Raw genomic sequence first — 14,706 nt, 5'->3', positions numbered from 1 at the left:
ACCTTTTTGGGCACCAGGCATGCACGAGGTACACATACATACATACATACATACATACACACACACATACACACATACATACATACATACATACATACATACATACATACAGATAAAACACTCATAAACATAAAATAAAGATAAATTTTTAAAAATACAACAACATAAAACAAGCATTCTTCTTTGGGGGCCTCTCCCCTCTTAGGAATTCTCTCATTTTTCCTTAATAATAAATCTCCATTCACTCTGTTTCAAAAGTAAATAAAATTTAAAAGTCAAACAAAAAAGCTTTGTACACAGAGATTCATTATAGTCTTATTTATAACAGCAAACTATGAGAAATCAAATGTCAAACACAGATGAGTGGACAGCCTGCAGTATACTGGTACAGGGCAAAGCCTGCAGTATACGGGTACAGGGCAAAGCCTGCGGTATACGGGTACAGGGCAAAGCCTGCGGTATACGGGTACAGGGCAAAGCCTGCGGTATACGGGTACAGGGCAAAGCCACTCAGTATGAATAAGAAAGGAATGATGTAGTGACACCTGTGCCACCAGGGAGTTAGTTCTACAGACGTTATGTTGAAAAGCCAGAACTCAATGGTCTGTGCTACATGACATGATGCCATTCAAGAACAGGTAAAACATGGTCTGGAGAGATGGCTTGGTGCAGGGGCGCTTGCTGCCACGCCCAGTGACTGAGTTCAAGCCCCAGAATCCATATGATGGAAGGAGACAAACACCCCCTGTAGGTATTCTATGGCATGCATAGACAAATCCCACCCCCCCCCATTCTCTCTCATTCACTCAGAGTGTCTATGCAGAAGCAGAGACAGGTAAATCTCTGTGAGTTTGAGGACAGCCTGGTCTACATAGCAGGTCCCAAGCTAGCCAGAGCTACTTAGAGAGACCCTGTCTCAAAAAAACCTAAAATAAACAACCCCCCTCCCATTAAACAGAAAACCTTTAAGACTTATGCATTGTAAGACATGTAAATGACATCTCAGTAGAACAAACAGGTAAATCTAAATCTATGTCTAACGATGGCAAAGTGCTCTGAAGAAAATTAAGCAAGATAACGGGATAGGGATAGGAATAGGCAAACGTGGCCAGGGAAGCCTCTATAAGCACGCTCTCCTGCAGCCATGGCTTTCTCTCTTATCAAAGAGAACAGGAGCCTGGGCTCTGAGAAACAACTTGGAAAATAAAGTAACGTCTGTGGAATCCCTTTCAAGTCTACAGCCTGGACTAGCAGCTTTCACAAAGCAGTCCTCACCACCAGCAGCGTAGTGACTCAGAAATGCACATTCCTGGGCCCAGCCTAGATTCTCAGACTAAGTTAGGCTGTATAGGGGGCGGGCCCGTGACCTGCATTGTCACAAGTCTCCATGGAGCTCTGCTGTTAGGTCGAATTTGAACACTGCTGAACCAGATGCCAGTCTTCAGAGCTCCATCCTGGACCCTGGGTCCAGGCCTCACCTGGATGCTTGCTATAGTGGCCAGCATCACAATGCCCCGCCTTGCTATCCTGACTTAGCAAACACCATCACTGGAACAAGATCTCCTGGAGACTCCATTTATTTTTTTTTCCATGTGCAGAATGTTTTAAACTTTGTGATATTCTACACAAAGATCTGGGCTATTTTTCCTGAGAAACTAAAGTGTTGGACAAAAGATTTATAACTTAATAACACTGGGCTCATATCCCATACGATAGCATTGGTGGGGGCTGGGTATTGGCCCCTGTAGAAAGAGCATATGGCTTTTGTGATGTCACTGTTCCTGCCACTCCTTTATGTCTTTATATGTGACCGGCATGCTTTATGCCCAGCCCCTGTGGAGACCCTTGACTCAATAGCAAGCTGGCTGAGGCTTTCTGCCTCCTTGGGGTCAGTGAAATTTCATCCTGGGCTCAGGAAGAGGCTCTTAGTTTGGGTAACTTTTTGGTCATCCTTACTGAACAGAGTGATGAGCTGAATAGGCTGTGGCCATTAGCAAAGAAGAGAGGACCGGGTGACTGGTCCCCTGGCTGTCCTGGGCATTTTTATTTAGCAGGCAGACTAAGCATGCAAGGGCAGTGTACCAACAAGACATTACCCAGCATCCTCCTGGTCATAGAGCTAAACCTAAGAACATTTGGTTCTGGTGGGATCTGAGCTCTCCTGAGACCCAAGGGGACTGTGACGTCAGTAGTCAGTATTCTTTTAGAATAAAGCATTAGCTAATTTGTTGTTGAACGAGCACCAGGAGAAATCTCTGGCCAAAAATAAATTATAGAGATCTGATAGGCAAGAGGACAAGTTGTTTTTCAAAGAGCGTCACAAAGGAGAAGGAAATGACTGGCCATATGAGGTATTTGGGGGAAAATATAGCTTTCTTTTTTTTTTTATGGGAAGTTTAAAAGTTCATGTTATATAAGTTGGTCCTTAAGAGAAAGATTTATGTGGCCTGGAGAGATAGTTTGGTCAGGAAAGTGCTTGCCAGGCAAGCAAGAGGACGTGAGTTCAGATCCCCAGCATCCGTGAAAAACAAAAAACAAAAAAAACCAAGCCTAGTGGTTTGTGCCTAGAATCTGAGTGCTGGGCAAGCAGAGACAGGAGGATTCCTGGGACTTACTAGCTAGCTGGTCCAGACAAACTGGTGTTCAGATGGTTCAGAGAGACCAGGTCTGACAAAATAAGGTAGAGTGGTCGAAGAAGATTCCTGATACAGTCACCTGTCTCCACACACACACTCACTAAAATGAAGAGGATGCACTACAGAATGTCCTCCTTTGATGAGCGCCCAATTCTGTTGACTTACATGTGATACAGGGGAGATAAGATGCACTCCTTGGGTCCAGAACATGTATGGATACGTATTCGTTTCCTTTGGTGCTATAGTAGATTACTATAAACGGTGTAAGGCAGTAGACATTCTCTCATAGAGACTAGAAGTCTGAGGAGACCGGTGTCAGAAGGGCTGTCTCTCCCTGAAGGCCTAAGGGGTCTTCTCTTGCCTCCTCTACTTCTATCTGCTCCAGGAATCTCCTGCCTTGTAGCTGAACCATTCCAATCTCTGCTTTCATCCCTAAATGGTCTCTCCGTTAATTTTTAAGGCTGCCTGCTGATCATGGGATGTAGCGCTACCCTGAACCCAAGGGGACCTCATCTTGAGATGCCTATTTACATTTTCAAAAACTCTGTTTCCAAATAAGGTCCTAATGATGGCACTGGCCTGGGGGGTAGGTACTTAAGCCTATCATCTTTGGGGAGAGGGCACTATTTAATCCATTACATGCAGAAAAGCGCCTTGTCCAGTGTCCCTTACTGGCACCACCTACCTGTACTGAGGTTGACTCCTAAAGCTACTCAGAGCTTCTGAAACCCCTCTTGGGCATTCGTTCAGGTCCAGGAGCCCTCTTTTTGAATAGTCTTCCCCCATATAATCTTTGCCCTCCATCATGATCTAGAATGGTCTCAAGAGCAGACAAGGAAGACTGGATTGCCTATTGGTTTGTTCTTTCTCCCCATAAAACACCAGCACTTTCAGAGTGGTTGCTATAGAGATGGCTGCTTTTCTCCCACAGATACGCCAAGTACTATAAGGAGAACAACGTGGAAAAGCGGACGTTGATCAAAGCCTTCGGCATCCGTTTTGACATCCTAGTTTTCGGCACTGTGAGTCTCTCCTGGTCCCAGCTCCTCCATGCTATGGCTGTCTAATCACAGACGTAGTGAGGAATGAATGCTAGAGGGTGCTGTCAGTAGTTGGCTCTGTGCTACTCACCTGTGGGATGAGAGGAGGAAGAGATGTGTTTGGGGATCTGCTGATGTGCAAACCACCTGAAAACATGGAATGTGACTGAGGAAGAATTCAAAGATGCAAGCTTTGTTTTCTTTTTCCGAGTCAGGCTTTTGCTGTATAGCCAGCTGGCCTTAGATTCTCAATCTCCTTGACTCATCCCTCCACGTGCTGGAATTATAGGTGGGCACCACCACGCCTAGCTCTGACAGTCAACATTTCAAATATTTTAATACTGAACTGGGGAGATAGCTCAGTGGGTAAAGTGCTTTACTGGACAAAAATGAAGACCTCAGTTGAGACTGCCAGAGCCCAGGGAAAAGACTGGGCGTGGCAATGCATGTCTGTAATCCCAACACTGGGGGTAGATGCAAGAGGATGATTCCGGGGATTCAGTGGCCAGCCAGGTTCACTGAGAGACTCAGTCTCAAAAAAAAAAAAAAATCACCCAAATAATCAACTGAGGAAAAAAAACATTCCAAAATCAACCTCTTCTACATATTTGCACAGATAAGCACACCTGCACACATTTGCACTCTCATATCACAGATGCCATACACATTAGATAGATAGATAGATAGATAGATAGATAGATAGATAGATAGATAGACAGATAGATCTGATACTGAGCTTGAGGTGTATCTCACTGGCAGAATGTGTGTTTATGTTTGCTGCAGACCTGGGTTTGATCTCCATCACCACGTAAACTGGTGCACACCTGAAATCCCAGCCTTTGAGATTCAGAGGCAGGAGGATCTGAGTTCACAGTCATGCTCAGCTACACATGGAGTTCAAGACCACACTAGGATAAATGAGATTCCACGTAAAAAAATGAAAATAAACAAAGGGCTGAAGAGATAGCTCAGCAGATAAGAACAGTGGCTGCTCTTCCCTCGGAGGACTTGGGATTGATTCCCAGCATCCACATGGGTACCCATAACCATCTGTAATTCCATTACTAAGTAATCCAGTGCCCACTTCTGGCCTCCATGGGCATAGGTACCCAGGTAGTATGTAGACATGCAGGCAAAACACCCATACACAGAAAATAATAAATCAAAAAGAAATAAACTTTGATACTTAAATAATAACAATGAATGAATGAAATTCTCTGCAAAATATTTTGTAACAGACTTCTAACTCAAACAGGCTTAGGGAGAAGTCTTTTGCCGGGAGGACTACTTAACAGGAAAATCGAGACAAAATTGCAGGCTTCAGATATGGTGGAATTTAGGCATTCAGAGAAGATAATCAGGAATCTGCCTCTGCTCTGCCATCTGCTCTGTTTGCTACTGTCCCCAGGCTGGCCACTTATCCACAGTGGTGTCGGATAGCTTCTGACATCTAGCGGGTTAACAACTTCAATGGAAACAAAGTATCTCTTTGCCAGAAGTCTCAGCAGAGGCCTTAGGCAGGAAGGTTCTGCTTGGCTCTGTGTGGGTCAGATGTCCACCACTACATCCATCACGATGATCAGAGTCATGCCGTATGTTCATTGGCTGCTGTTGGACCAGCCCAGACCTGGGCAAGGGGCCAGAGGACAGGACTAGGCATGTACTAAGGATAGTGTAGTTTTCCAGGGGAAAACTGGGGTGAAGGAAGAAAATGCCCAGGCACTCAGAAACCAGCAGATGCCACAGCACCCTGTTTGACAGCATGTGATTGATGTCACATTGTAGCATAGGAATCAATGAAATGTAAATCTGGGTGTTGGTGGCTCACACTTTTAATCCCAGCTCTCTGAAGGCAGAGGCACGTGGATCTCAGGAGTTCGAAGGCAGCCTGGCCTACATAGCAAATTCTAGAGCAGTAAAGGTTATATACATACATAAAGACCCTGCCAATAAATAAATAAATAAATAAATAGGAAGAAAGGAAGAGAGAAGAACCCATAAAATATAACAGAAAGGCCACTGAGAGGGGACCTTGAAGAGACCAATAAGAAGACAGATGTATGTAGACATCTCTGCTTCCCAAGTAATCACACACTACGGGAGAGCTTGTCCGGAAACCCTCATATCACGGAAAACACCCTTCAGTGTCCCTCCCCTTACTGACCATATATCTCTAAAACATTCTAGATGGCAGAAAGAGAGTCTCACTGCCTCTGTGTCACTGACAGTGAGTGCGCCAGTGTGTGTATCAATACTGTCACCTGGCTCTACACAGGCTACATGTAGGAACTTCAAGTTAGCCAGGGCGGGGAGTGGGGAGGTACCACCCTGAGCTCAACCGAGTAGTGCTTCCTGCTCTGTTTCAGGGAGGAAAATTTGACATCATCCAGCTGGTTGTATACATTGGATCCACCCTGTCCTACTTTGGCTTGGTAAGAGGTTCTCATCCTCATCCTTTAAGATAGTGATCCGGCTTGGGGGTGGGTGAGGGGGTGTCACACTCGGGAGGGCAGAGGCAGGCAGATCTCAGTGAGTTGGAGGCCAGCCTGGTCTACGTGGTAAGACCCAGTCTCAAAAACACAGTAGCAACAGAAAAAAAAAAAAAAGATGTAGAAAACCTTTGGGAAGAGACGTCTCATGGGAAGGGTGTTTGCTTCCCCACAGGCTACTGTGTGCATTGACTTGCTCATCAACACATACTCCAGTACCTTCTGCAGGTCGGGCGTTTATCCCTACTGTAAGTGCTGCGAGCCTTGTTCAGTGAATGAGTATTATTACAGAAAGAAGTGTGAGACCATCGTGGAGCCCAAGCTGGTAAGGCAAGCTGCTGCTGCTCTCTCTCTTTCTCTCTCTCTCTCTCTCTCTCTCTCTCTCTCTCTCTCACACACACACACACACACACACACACACACACACACACGCATATGCACACAGAGTCTTCTAGGTGGCTAAGAAATGTGTGAAAAAAATAGGCCACAATCACAGTTTGATCCCTAAGTGGATACGTTCATTGACGACCCAAACAACTGACTCTCTGATGAGTCCTTGGTTTTTTTTTTTTTTTTTTTTTTTTTTTTTTTTTTTTTTTTTTGGTTTTTCGAGACAGGGTTTCTCTGTATAGCCCGGGCTGTCCTGGAACTCACTCTGTAGACCAGGCTGGCCTCGAACTCAGAAATCCGCCTGCCTCTGCCTCCCGAGTGCTGGGATTAAAGGCGTGCGCCACCACCGCCCGGCAGAGTCCTTGGTTTTGAGAAAGAAGAGATCTGAAAATACAGACGCTCGATATCCAGGGAGGCAAACTGCTATGTTCTGGTTTTTGTCATTTATACATTGGCACAGCACACACACACCCGCCCCCGCCACCCACAAAGCACAATGGCTTCAAAGAACAAGTCATTTGGCAGTAATATTTAGATAGGGTTGTTTTATGTCCTGGTTTTTCCATGTTTCTCATACTTTTCTAGAGAAATCTTCACCCACGACATGCACAGTATATGTGTTCGGGATGTTCACTAAATTTTTGTTAAGTTACTACTAATGGTTGAGGGCCGGGGACTAGTTTAGTGACAGAGGATTTGCTCAGCATGTGTGAGGCCTGAGCTTGAGCTCCGTTATTGTAAAATAGATAAATAATTAACAGGAAAAACAAAGCAAACACATCTACCCAAATGGGCGAATAGTGAAAGATGCCATGAAAGATCCATAGTGAACAATACTAGTCAGCACTCAGGAAACTGACAGCAAGCAAGAAAAGAAAGCCTGGGTTAGCGTTAGCATGCATGTGTGTGTGTGTGTATGTATATGTATATATGTGTATATATGTATATATGAGATATGGTTGCATATGCCTGTAATCCCATTGTATTGGAGGTTAAGGTATCTTGAGACCTTGATTCAAACAGCAAACATACTTAGAAGTTTGGATACGGCGTCTCATGCCTATAATCCCAGCACTAGAGATGCTAAGGCAGGTGGATTGCCTTGAGTTCAAGGCTAACCTAGGCTACAGAGTAAGACCTTGTCTCAAACACACACACACACTGAGAGAGAGAGAGAGACAGAGAGACAGAGAGACAGAGAGACAGAGACAGAGAGACTGAGATGGGGAGACAGAGGAGATAGAGACTAAACGTGACTTTGTCCAAAGTCACATAGACAATAAATGGTGGAACCGAGGGTGCACCTGAGGCTGGCTGGCCTCGGAATCTGTTATAACTACTCAGGTACAGCTAATGACATGAGCAAATATCCAAGATGTTTTTGTTTAGAGGAAAAAAGTAAATAAAAGAACCATAACCATATGTCACAGTTTGTACGTTAAAAAGACAACTGTACACATAATCTACACAGTCTCTGTACGCACATTCATACAAATACATATACATGTTTACATGCATATGTGGGTCCTGAGGAGTGCTGGCAGTCATGGTTTTTAATGGCTTTGGTTTTACTAATTTGAACTTCGTGAGGCAGATCCACTCCACGCCCTTCCTTCATCCCCAGGGAAACCACTGGCTCCTGAAAACAACGGGGTTTACTTTGCTCTTGCCTGACCTGAGAGCATCACTGTCCTTCCCAGCAGTCGGCTGCACAGTTCAGTTTATCATCCATTGTCCTTGGGCTCCTGATGGAAATGAAAAAAGTTCAGCCAAGCTCAGTGTGGTGGCGTTGGCCTGCAACGCCAGCAGTAGGTAGCCGGAGGAAGGAGGATGGCATATTTGAGGCTACTCCAGACTGGAGAATAAGACTGAGGCTCAGGAAAGAAAATCAGAGCCAGGCAGTGGTGATGCACACCTTTAATCTAAGCACTCAGGAGGGAGAGGCAGGCAGATCTGTGAGTTCGTGGCCAGCCTGGTCTACAGAGTAAATTCTAGGACAGCCAGGACTGCACAGAGAAACCCTGTCTCAAAAGAAAGGAAGAGAAAAGAAAGGAAAGAGATGAAGGAAATAAGAAGGGAAGAAAGAAGAAAAGAGAGGAGAAACAGGCAGGGAATGAGGAAGGAAAGGGAAGAGGAAGAGGAAAAGGAAGATGGGTTCACCTTTGTAACTAAAACTCTCACAGCCTGCCTGGATGAGTAAAATGTATCGCCCTCCAGAGACTACATCTAGGTAAACTGAACTGCTAAGAGCTCACAGGCCATTACACCGTGCTGGGGTCCTACTGAATTGTGGGTAGGATGACTCTGCAAGTCACAGTGTGTGTGTGTGGGGGGGGTCGTCTGTGTCTGACTTCCCTTTGGGTCCTTACCTGCCTTGTCATGTGGAAATGTGATCAGCAGATGTGTTCACATCTTTCTGCAGAGGCGATTCTTGAAACCTCTGTACAGAAATAGACAAACGTTTTTAACTTTCATTTCCTAGACGTTAAAGTATGTGTCCTTTGTGGATGAGCCCCACATTCGGATGGTGGACCAGCAGCTGCTTGGGAAAAGTCTGCAAGCCGTCAAAGGCCAAGAAGTTCCGGTAAGTAAAAACACTGAATCTGTTTTTAGGAGATTTTTGCTCTTCAATATAAACAGTTGTGGATATTTATATAAATCACAGTTGATGAATTTTAGCAAAATAAACATTCTCATGGAACCAACATCCAGATTAAAAAAAATCAGTTGTTTGGGGACCGGGCAGAAGGCTCAGAGGGTAAAGGTGGTTACTGCCGAGGCTGATGACCCGAGTTGGATCCCTGAGACCCCACATGGGGAGGGAATGAGCCAATTCCACCAAGTTAGCCTCTGATCTCCGTACCTTCACTGAGGTACACATGTATGTATACACACACACACATACGCACACACATATATAATAAAAATTATTTAAAAATTAAATGGCTAGGGGTATATCTCATAGTAGAGAGGTTTTTGGGTTGGTGTTTGTTTTTTTTTTTTTTTTTTTGAGACAGGGTCTCTCTGTGTAGCCCTGCGTGCTCTGGAACTCACTGTGTAGACCAGGCTGGCCTCAAAACAGTACATCTATCTACCTGCCTCTGCCTCCTGATTGCTGGGATTTCTAGTAGAGTGTTTATCCAGAGAAGAGACAGAGAAAGACTGAATATTCCAAAAGTTCCTTCTATGCCTCTCCTAAATTGCCATCTTCCCTTAAAAATGGTCCTCGTCCTGCATTTAAGGATTAGGGTTTTTTGTTGTTGTTGTTCTTTTGAGACAAGATTGTGTAGCCTTGGTTAGACTGGAACTCTTATGAAGACCAGGTTGACCTAGAACTCAAAGAGACCTTCCGAGGGCTGGGATTAAAGGTGTGTGCCACCACACCAGCTTAACGATTATTTTTATTGATTCTGGAATTTTATAAAAGTTGACCTGTGCAAGCTGAGTACAGCTGTCTACACCTGTAACTCCAGCACTTGAGAGGTTGAGATCAGGGAGGTCGCTTGGACCTAGGAGATCAGACTGGCGGGGAAACCGAATGAGACCGAGTTACAAAGGAAAACTGAACTGTATATAAAGTTTCCTTATGCACGCTGTTATAAGAGCTACCTGACACTATATGTGGGGGTAGTTCATTCTTACATTTGTATAATTTCTGCCTTGTAAACATTCAGTTTATTTACCCATTTCAGCACGGAAGGAAGGGCATTTGAGAAGTTTCTAATATAGGGGCAGGGGAGAGGGGGCAAATGCCAATCACGTGTTGGCAACCATCCAGCGTTCTGTCTGGTGATCACCCGAGAGTCTTGGCTGGTGGATGTTCAGTGTCGGTGGATACCAACAAACAGCCACAAAGTGGCTGGGTTCATTGGTGCTCCCTCACACTTCTGATCCTTGGGTACCTTTGCCAGCTGTATTGATTTCCTGTGACTATAACCAGTGACCACAAATGAAGTAGCGTAAAACATCAGGCTTACTCTGCCAGTCTGGAGGGTAAAAAACGGCTGAAGTTAAAGTTTTCATGGGCATTGGTTCCCCCTGGAGGCTTCAGGGAAGAATCCCCTCCCTCACCCCTGAGTCCCAGCACTGGCTAGGCCCCAGCAGGCTCCTGCACCAGTGTAGAGAGTACGGGCCTCTACTTCATTTCCTGCCTCAGCAGACAGCCTGTCTAGTTCACTCTCCGCCACAGGTTTTTGGTGAGCTTTTAAGAATATGGTATCAGATTCAAGAAAATTCCCTTTCGTGTTTAGTTTGTCAGGAATTCTTTACAGGAACGGATTTGGAATTTTTAAATATTTTTTTCCTACTTCTTTTGAAATAATCGATGAAGTTTTTCTTTTTCCTGTGATGTTGTGAACTCCAATGACTGATCTAAGTTTCGGACTACCGACCGGGGCGTGAGTCTAGGGCCTTCCATATCATGGGTAAATGTAGCACTACTGAGTGAGAGTCATGTCCCTCCGCGTGTTATTTTGGGACAAAGCCTTGGTAAATTACTAGGGATGTCTCAGAATGATGAGCCTCAGCTTTCCAGGCTGCTGGGACTGACTTATGAAGGCTGAGGTATGTGTATGCATAGCGTTTGTTCGTGTGAATCCATGCGTGTGCAAGTGTGGGTGCACACCAGAAGCTGACACCACTAGTTCTCCTTAATCGCTGTCCACATTATTATTTCAAGACAGAGACTCTCACTGACCCCGAGGCTCACTAATTCCGCTAGACGGGCTGGCCAGCAAGCTCCAGGGATCCTCCTGTCTCTGTGGGACCTGAGGTACACCAGGCTCGGCTTGGGATCTAACACAGGTCCTTATGCTTGCATGATCCTACGACTTTCCATTTTAATGTGATGTGACATTCTTTGTAGTCACTAACGGATTTGATTACATAATTTGGGATGAGATTATTTTTATGGTTTATCTTGGGGAGAACCTGATCAAAATTTTTCTTTCTTGTAACGTCCTTGTGGAATATGGGTGGAAAGTGAACTACTTAGTTGAGTGTCCTGATATGATACATCTCTGTAGTCTTCGCATTTGTGAGGTACAGGCAGGGATATCAGGAGTTCAATTCCAGCCTTACATAGTGTTTGGGGGCCAACCTGGGCTACAAGAAACTGTCTAAAAAAAAAAAGTTTCTTAGTATTTGAGACTATAACTATTTGCCATTTTATGGCACACAATTCAGTAATGTTTCATATGTCACGATGCTATTCAGTTGAGGCCACCAACTCCAGACCTCCTGTATCTTCTCAGAAAGAAACCCCATATTCATCAAGCCTCTACTTCCCATTCCCAGTTAACTACTCACCTACTTCCTACTGGTCTGTTGACTCTTGAAGCTCTGCATAAGATGGGCCATATACCATGTGACCCTTTGTAACACTTCCCTTACTTAGCATTGTGTTTTCAAGGCTTGTCTACGTTGCTGTGTGTGGCCGTTTCAGTCTGTTTTGTGGCTTCATCATATTCCTGGACAGACAGACGGCCTGGATAGATCAGGGTATGCTTACCCACCCATTGGTTGGTGAACGCTGGGGTTGTTTCGGCCTTTTGGCTATTACGAATGATGTTGCCATGACCGTTCACATACACAAACTATTCAGTTTGAATGTATTTGGCTCGGGTCTTCATCCAGGGAATAAGGGTGTATGTCACGAAAACTAGGCATAGCCATTCTGGCAAGTTCTTTGGAAGATACCAAATGATATGCCAGTAGAGAGACTCTGGCAGGCATGGAGCAATCTGTCAACGAATGTTTCCTAGCTATTGTGTACTGAGCTCTGCCCAGGCACCAGGGAAATGCAGCAAATAGACAGAGTTTCTGCTTTCCCATGGAAGACAACAGTCAACAAGGAGACATACTAACTAGTTAGATCTTTTCAGAAGGGAGCCAGTCTCATGAAGAAGGCAGTCCACTATCTTGATATGGCTCGGAAATCACACAGGAAGAGACACACCCTCAGAAGGCAGCCAGGGCAAGAGGCTCTGTTCCAGTTGATAGCTGCCTTTTCTGAACATCATTTCCCAAAGATAAGTATCTATGCTACAAGAAGTTCTTAGCAGGCTTAACTGCAGCCCAGCCCTGATACAGACGTTTGATAGGGGTAGCTGTGCCAGATACTGAATATAATACTGAATGAGATTACGTAGGTTGACAGAGCTACCAAACCTAGAACTCGAGTGATTGTTTGCTGATGGATCTGGAAACTTGACTTTTTCAGAGACCCCAGACGGACTTCTCGGACCTGTCTAGGCTGTCCCTATCTCTCCACGACTCACCCCCAATTCCTGGACAATCTGAGGAGATGCAGCTGCTCCGTGAAGAGGTGGCCCCTAAGTCCGGGGACAGCCCAGGCTGGTGCCAGTGTGGAAATTGTCTCCCGTCTCAACTACCGGAGAATCGCAGGGCCCTGGAGGAGCTGTGCTGCCGGAGGAAGCCGGGACGGTGCATCACCACCTCTAAGCTCTTCTGTAAGCTCGTGCTGTCCAGAGAAGCCCTGCAGCTCCTCCTGCTCTACCAGGATCCCTTGCTGGTGCTGGAGGAAGAGACCGTCAACAGCAGGCTGCGACACTGTGCCTACAGGTGCTATGCCACCTGGCGCTTCGGCACCCAGGACATGGCTGACTTCGCCATTCTGCCCAGCTGTTGCCGCTGGAGGATCCGGAAGGAGTTTCCTAAGACTGAGGGGCTGTATAGTGGCTTCAAGTATCCCTACTGACAGTACGGCTGCCACTCTATGGTGGCTCGTAATGCAGCTTCTCTTGGAAAGATCTAGAGACACATTTTCAGCCAACAGGAACTTCAGTTTTCCTCCCTCGTAAGCTGTGCTGAAGAAGAGCTGATTAGGCCAACCACAAGCACACAAAGCCTCTCCAGATGGATGAGAACCGGATGCATATCTGAGCCTGCAGCCTGACCCTGGACTGCGGTGCCACCCTTAGCCTATAATGTGTACATAGGGTCCTCATATCCCGACCTCCCAGATCTACTCTCTCTGAGCTAGCATTGCGGAGATGCTGAAGGTGGTCTCTCACGTCCATGTTTACACAGCTCCATGGATGTAAAGACCCAACTCTGAAAACCAAACCTATTGAAATTTGAGAGTACTCTGAAATTAAATATAGCCACAAATTCTTTGACAACCTCTCACCCAACCCTCAAGACCCAAAGGTGTTGTTGTTTCCTCTCCCCATTATGGGCAACTCTGGCGGCTTCATCCCGTAGCGGATGTGACGTTACGTCTATTATTTCGGGGCCCTTGTTTTAAGAGGCTAACAGCTTCTGATTCCTGTCCTTGGAACTCTCGCTGAGAGGAAGCCAGCCCAAGGTAAGAGTCCGACTGTAAGAGCTTCTCTGCTGGGAGGAAGCCCAGGCAGCTCCAGGGAGAAGTATCCAACCCGAGCCAGTCCATCGCCTCAAAGTCCAGTCACCACACAGGGAGAGAAGCTGCCACTTTAAGGTGACTCCAGACATGACAAATGACTAAAACTGCAGGAGACAACTGCCCAGTCAACCCAGAGGACCACTCTCCTGCCTTAAGTCATTACATTTGGGGGGTGGAGGGTGTTGGCACACAACAATAGGCAACTGGAACAAGAGAAGCTGACTGAGGCCTAGAGTCACTACAAAATGTAGCAACGACTTCTATTGGGCAGTTGTAAGAGCTCACATTCACCAGACTAGAAGCCATCAAATCTAGCCGCATACAAGATACAGTTTGACCCTCATTGCTATCCTACAGTTCCAAGTGACTGGTATTGTCAGAAACCGGTAAAAGCTGTCCCTGTGCCTTTCATGTCCTGAACAGTACAGCCAATGAGTCCTAAGGCAATCTGAATGCTACTTTAGAAAGCAGCCCGAGCTGCCGGGTGCGGAGCTAACCTCTGCTCAGAAGGCTGACTCAGGAAGGTTAGGTATTCCAGGCAGCCTGAGCTGCATTGCAAGACCATGTCTTTTTTTTTTTTAATTTATTTTTATGTTTGAGTGTTTTGCCTGCACCATGTGCATGCCTGGTGCCTGGGGGAAGAATGTTAGATCTCCTGGAACTGGAATTGCAGGTGGTTATGAGCCACCATGTGGGTGCTGGGAAGCGAACTTGAGTCCTCTGCCATAGCAACAAAGGTTCTTAACTACTGAGCCGTCTCTTCTCTA

The 14,706-nt window shown here is 45.8% G+C and overlaps 1 protein-coding gene across 1 annotated transcript in view; it reads left to right on the top strand.

Annotated features, from left to right (window-relative positions):
• P2rx7 (purinergic receptor P2X 7) overlaps positions 1 to 14,406 on the top strand; it is a 36,860-nt gene extending 22,454 nt beyond the window's left edge. Inside the window, exons 9-13 of the mRNA XM_028766024.1 lie at positions 3,568 to 3,658; positions 6,043 to 6,108; positions 6,341 to 6,490; positions 9,038 to 9,139; positions 12,776 to 14,406. Of these exons, the coding sequence (XP_028621857.1) occupies positions 3,568 to 3,658; positions 6,043 to 6,108; positions 6,341 to 6,490; positions 9,038 to 9,139; positions 12,776 to 13,273 (907 nt within the window). The 3' untranslated portion in view covers positions 13,274 to 14,406. The remainder of the gene's footprint in view (positions 1 to 3,567; positions 3,659 to 6,042; positions 6,109 to 6,340; positions 6,491 to 9,037; positions 9,140 to 12,775) is intronic.
• Positions 14,407 to 14,706: the final 300 nt, after the last annotated feature.

Source organism: Grammomys surdaster, unplaced genomic scaffold, assembly GCF_004785775.1.
Source record: "Grammomys surdaster isolate TR1022 unplaced genomic scaffold, NIH_TR_1.0 166, whole genome shotgun sequence".
Lineage (NCBI taxonomy): Eukaryota > Metazoa > Chordata > Mammalia > Rodentia > Muridae > Grammomys > Grammomys surdaster.
Note: the sequence above shows the minus strand (reverse complement) of the source record. Positions and strands in the feature narration are given on the sequence as shown.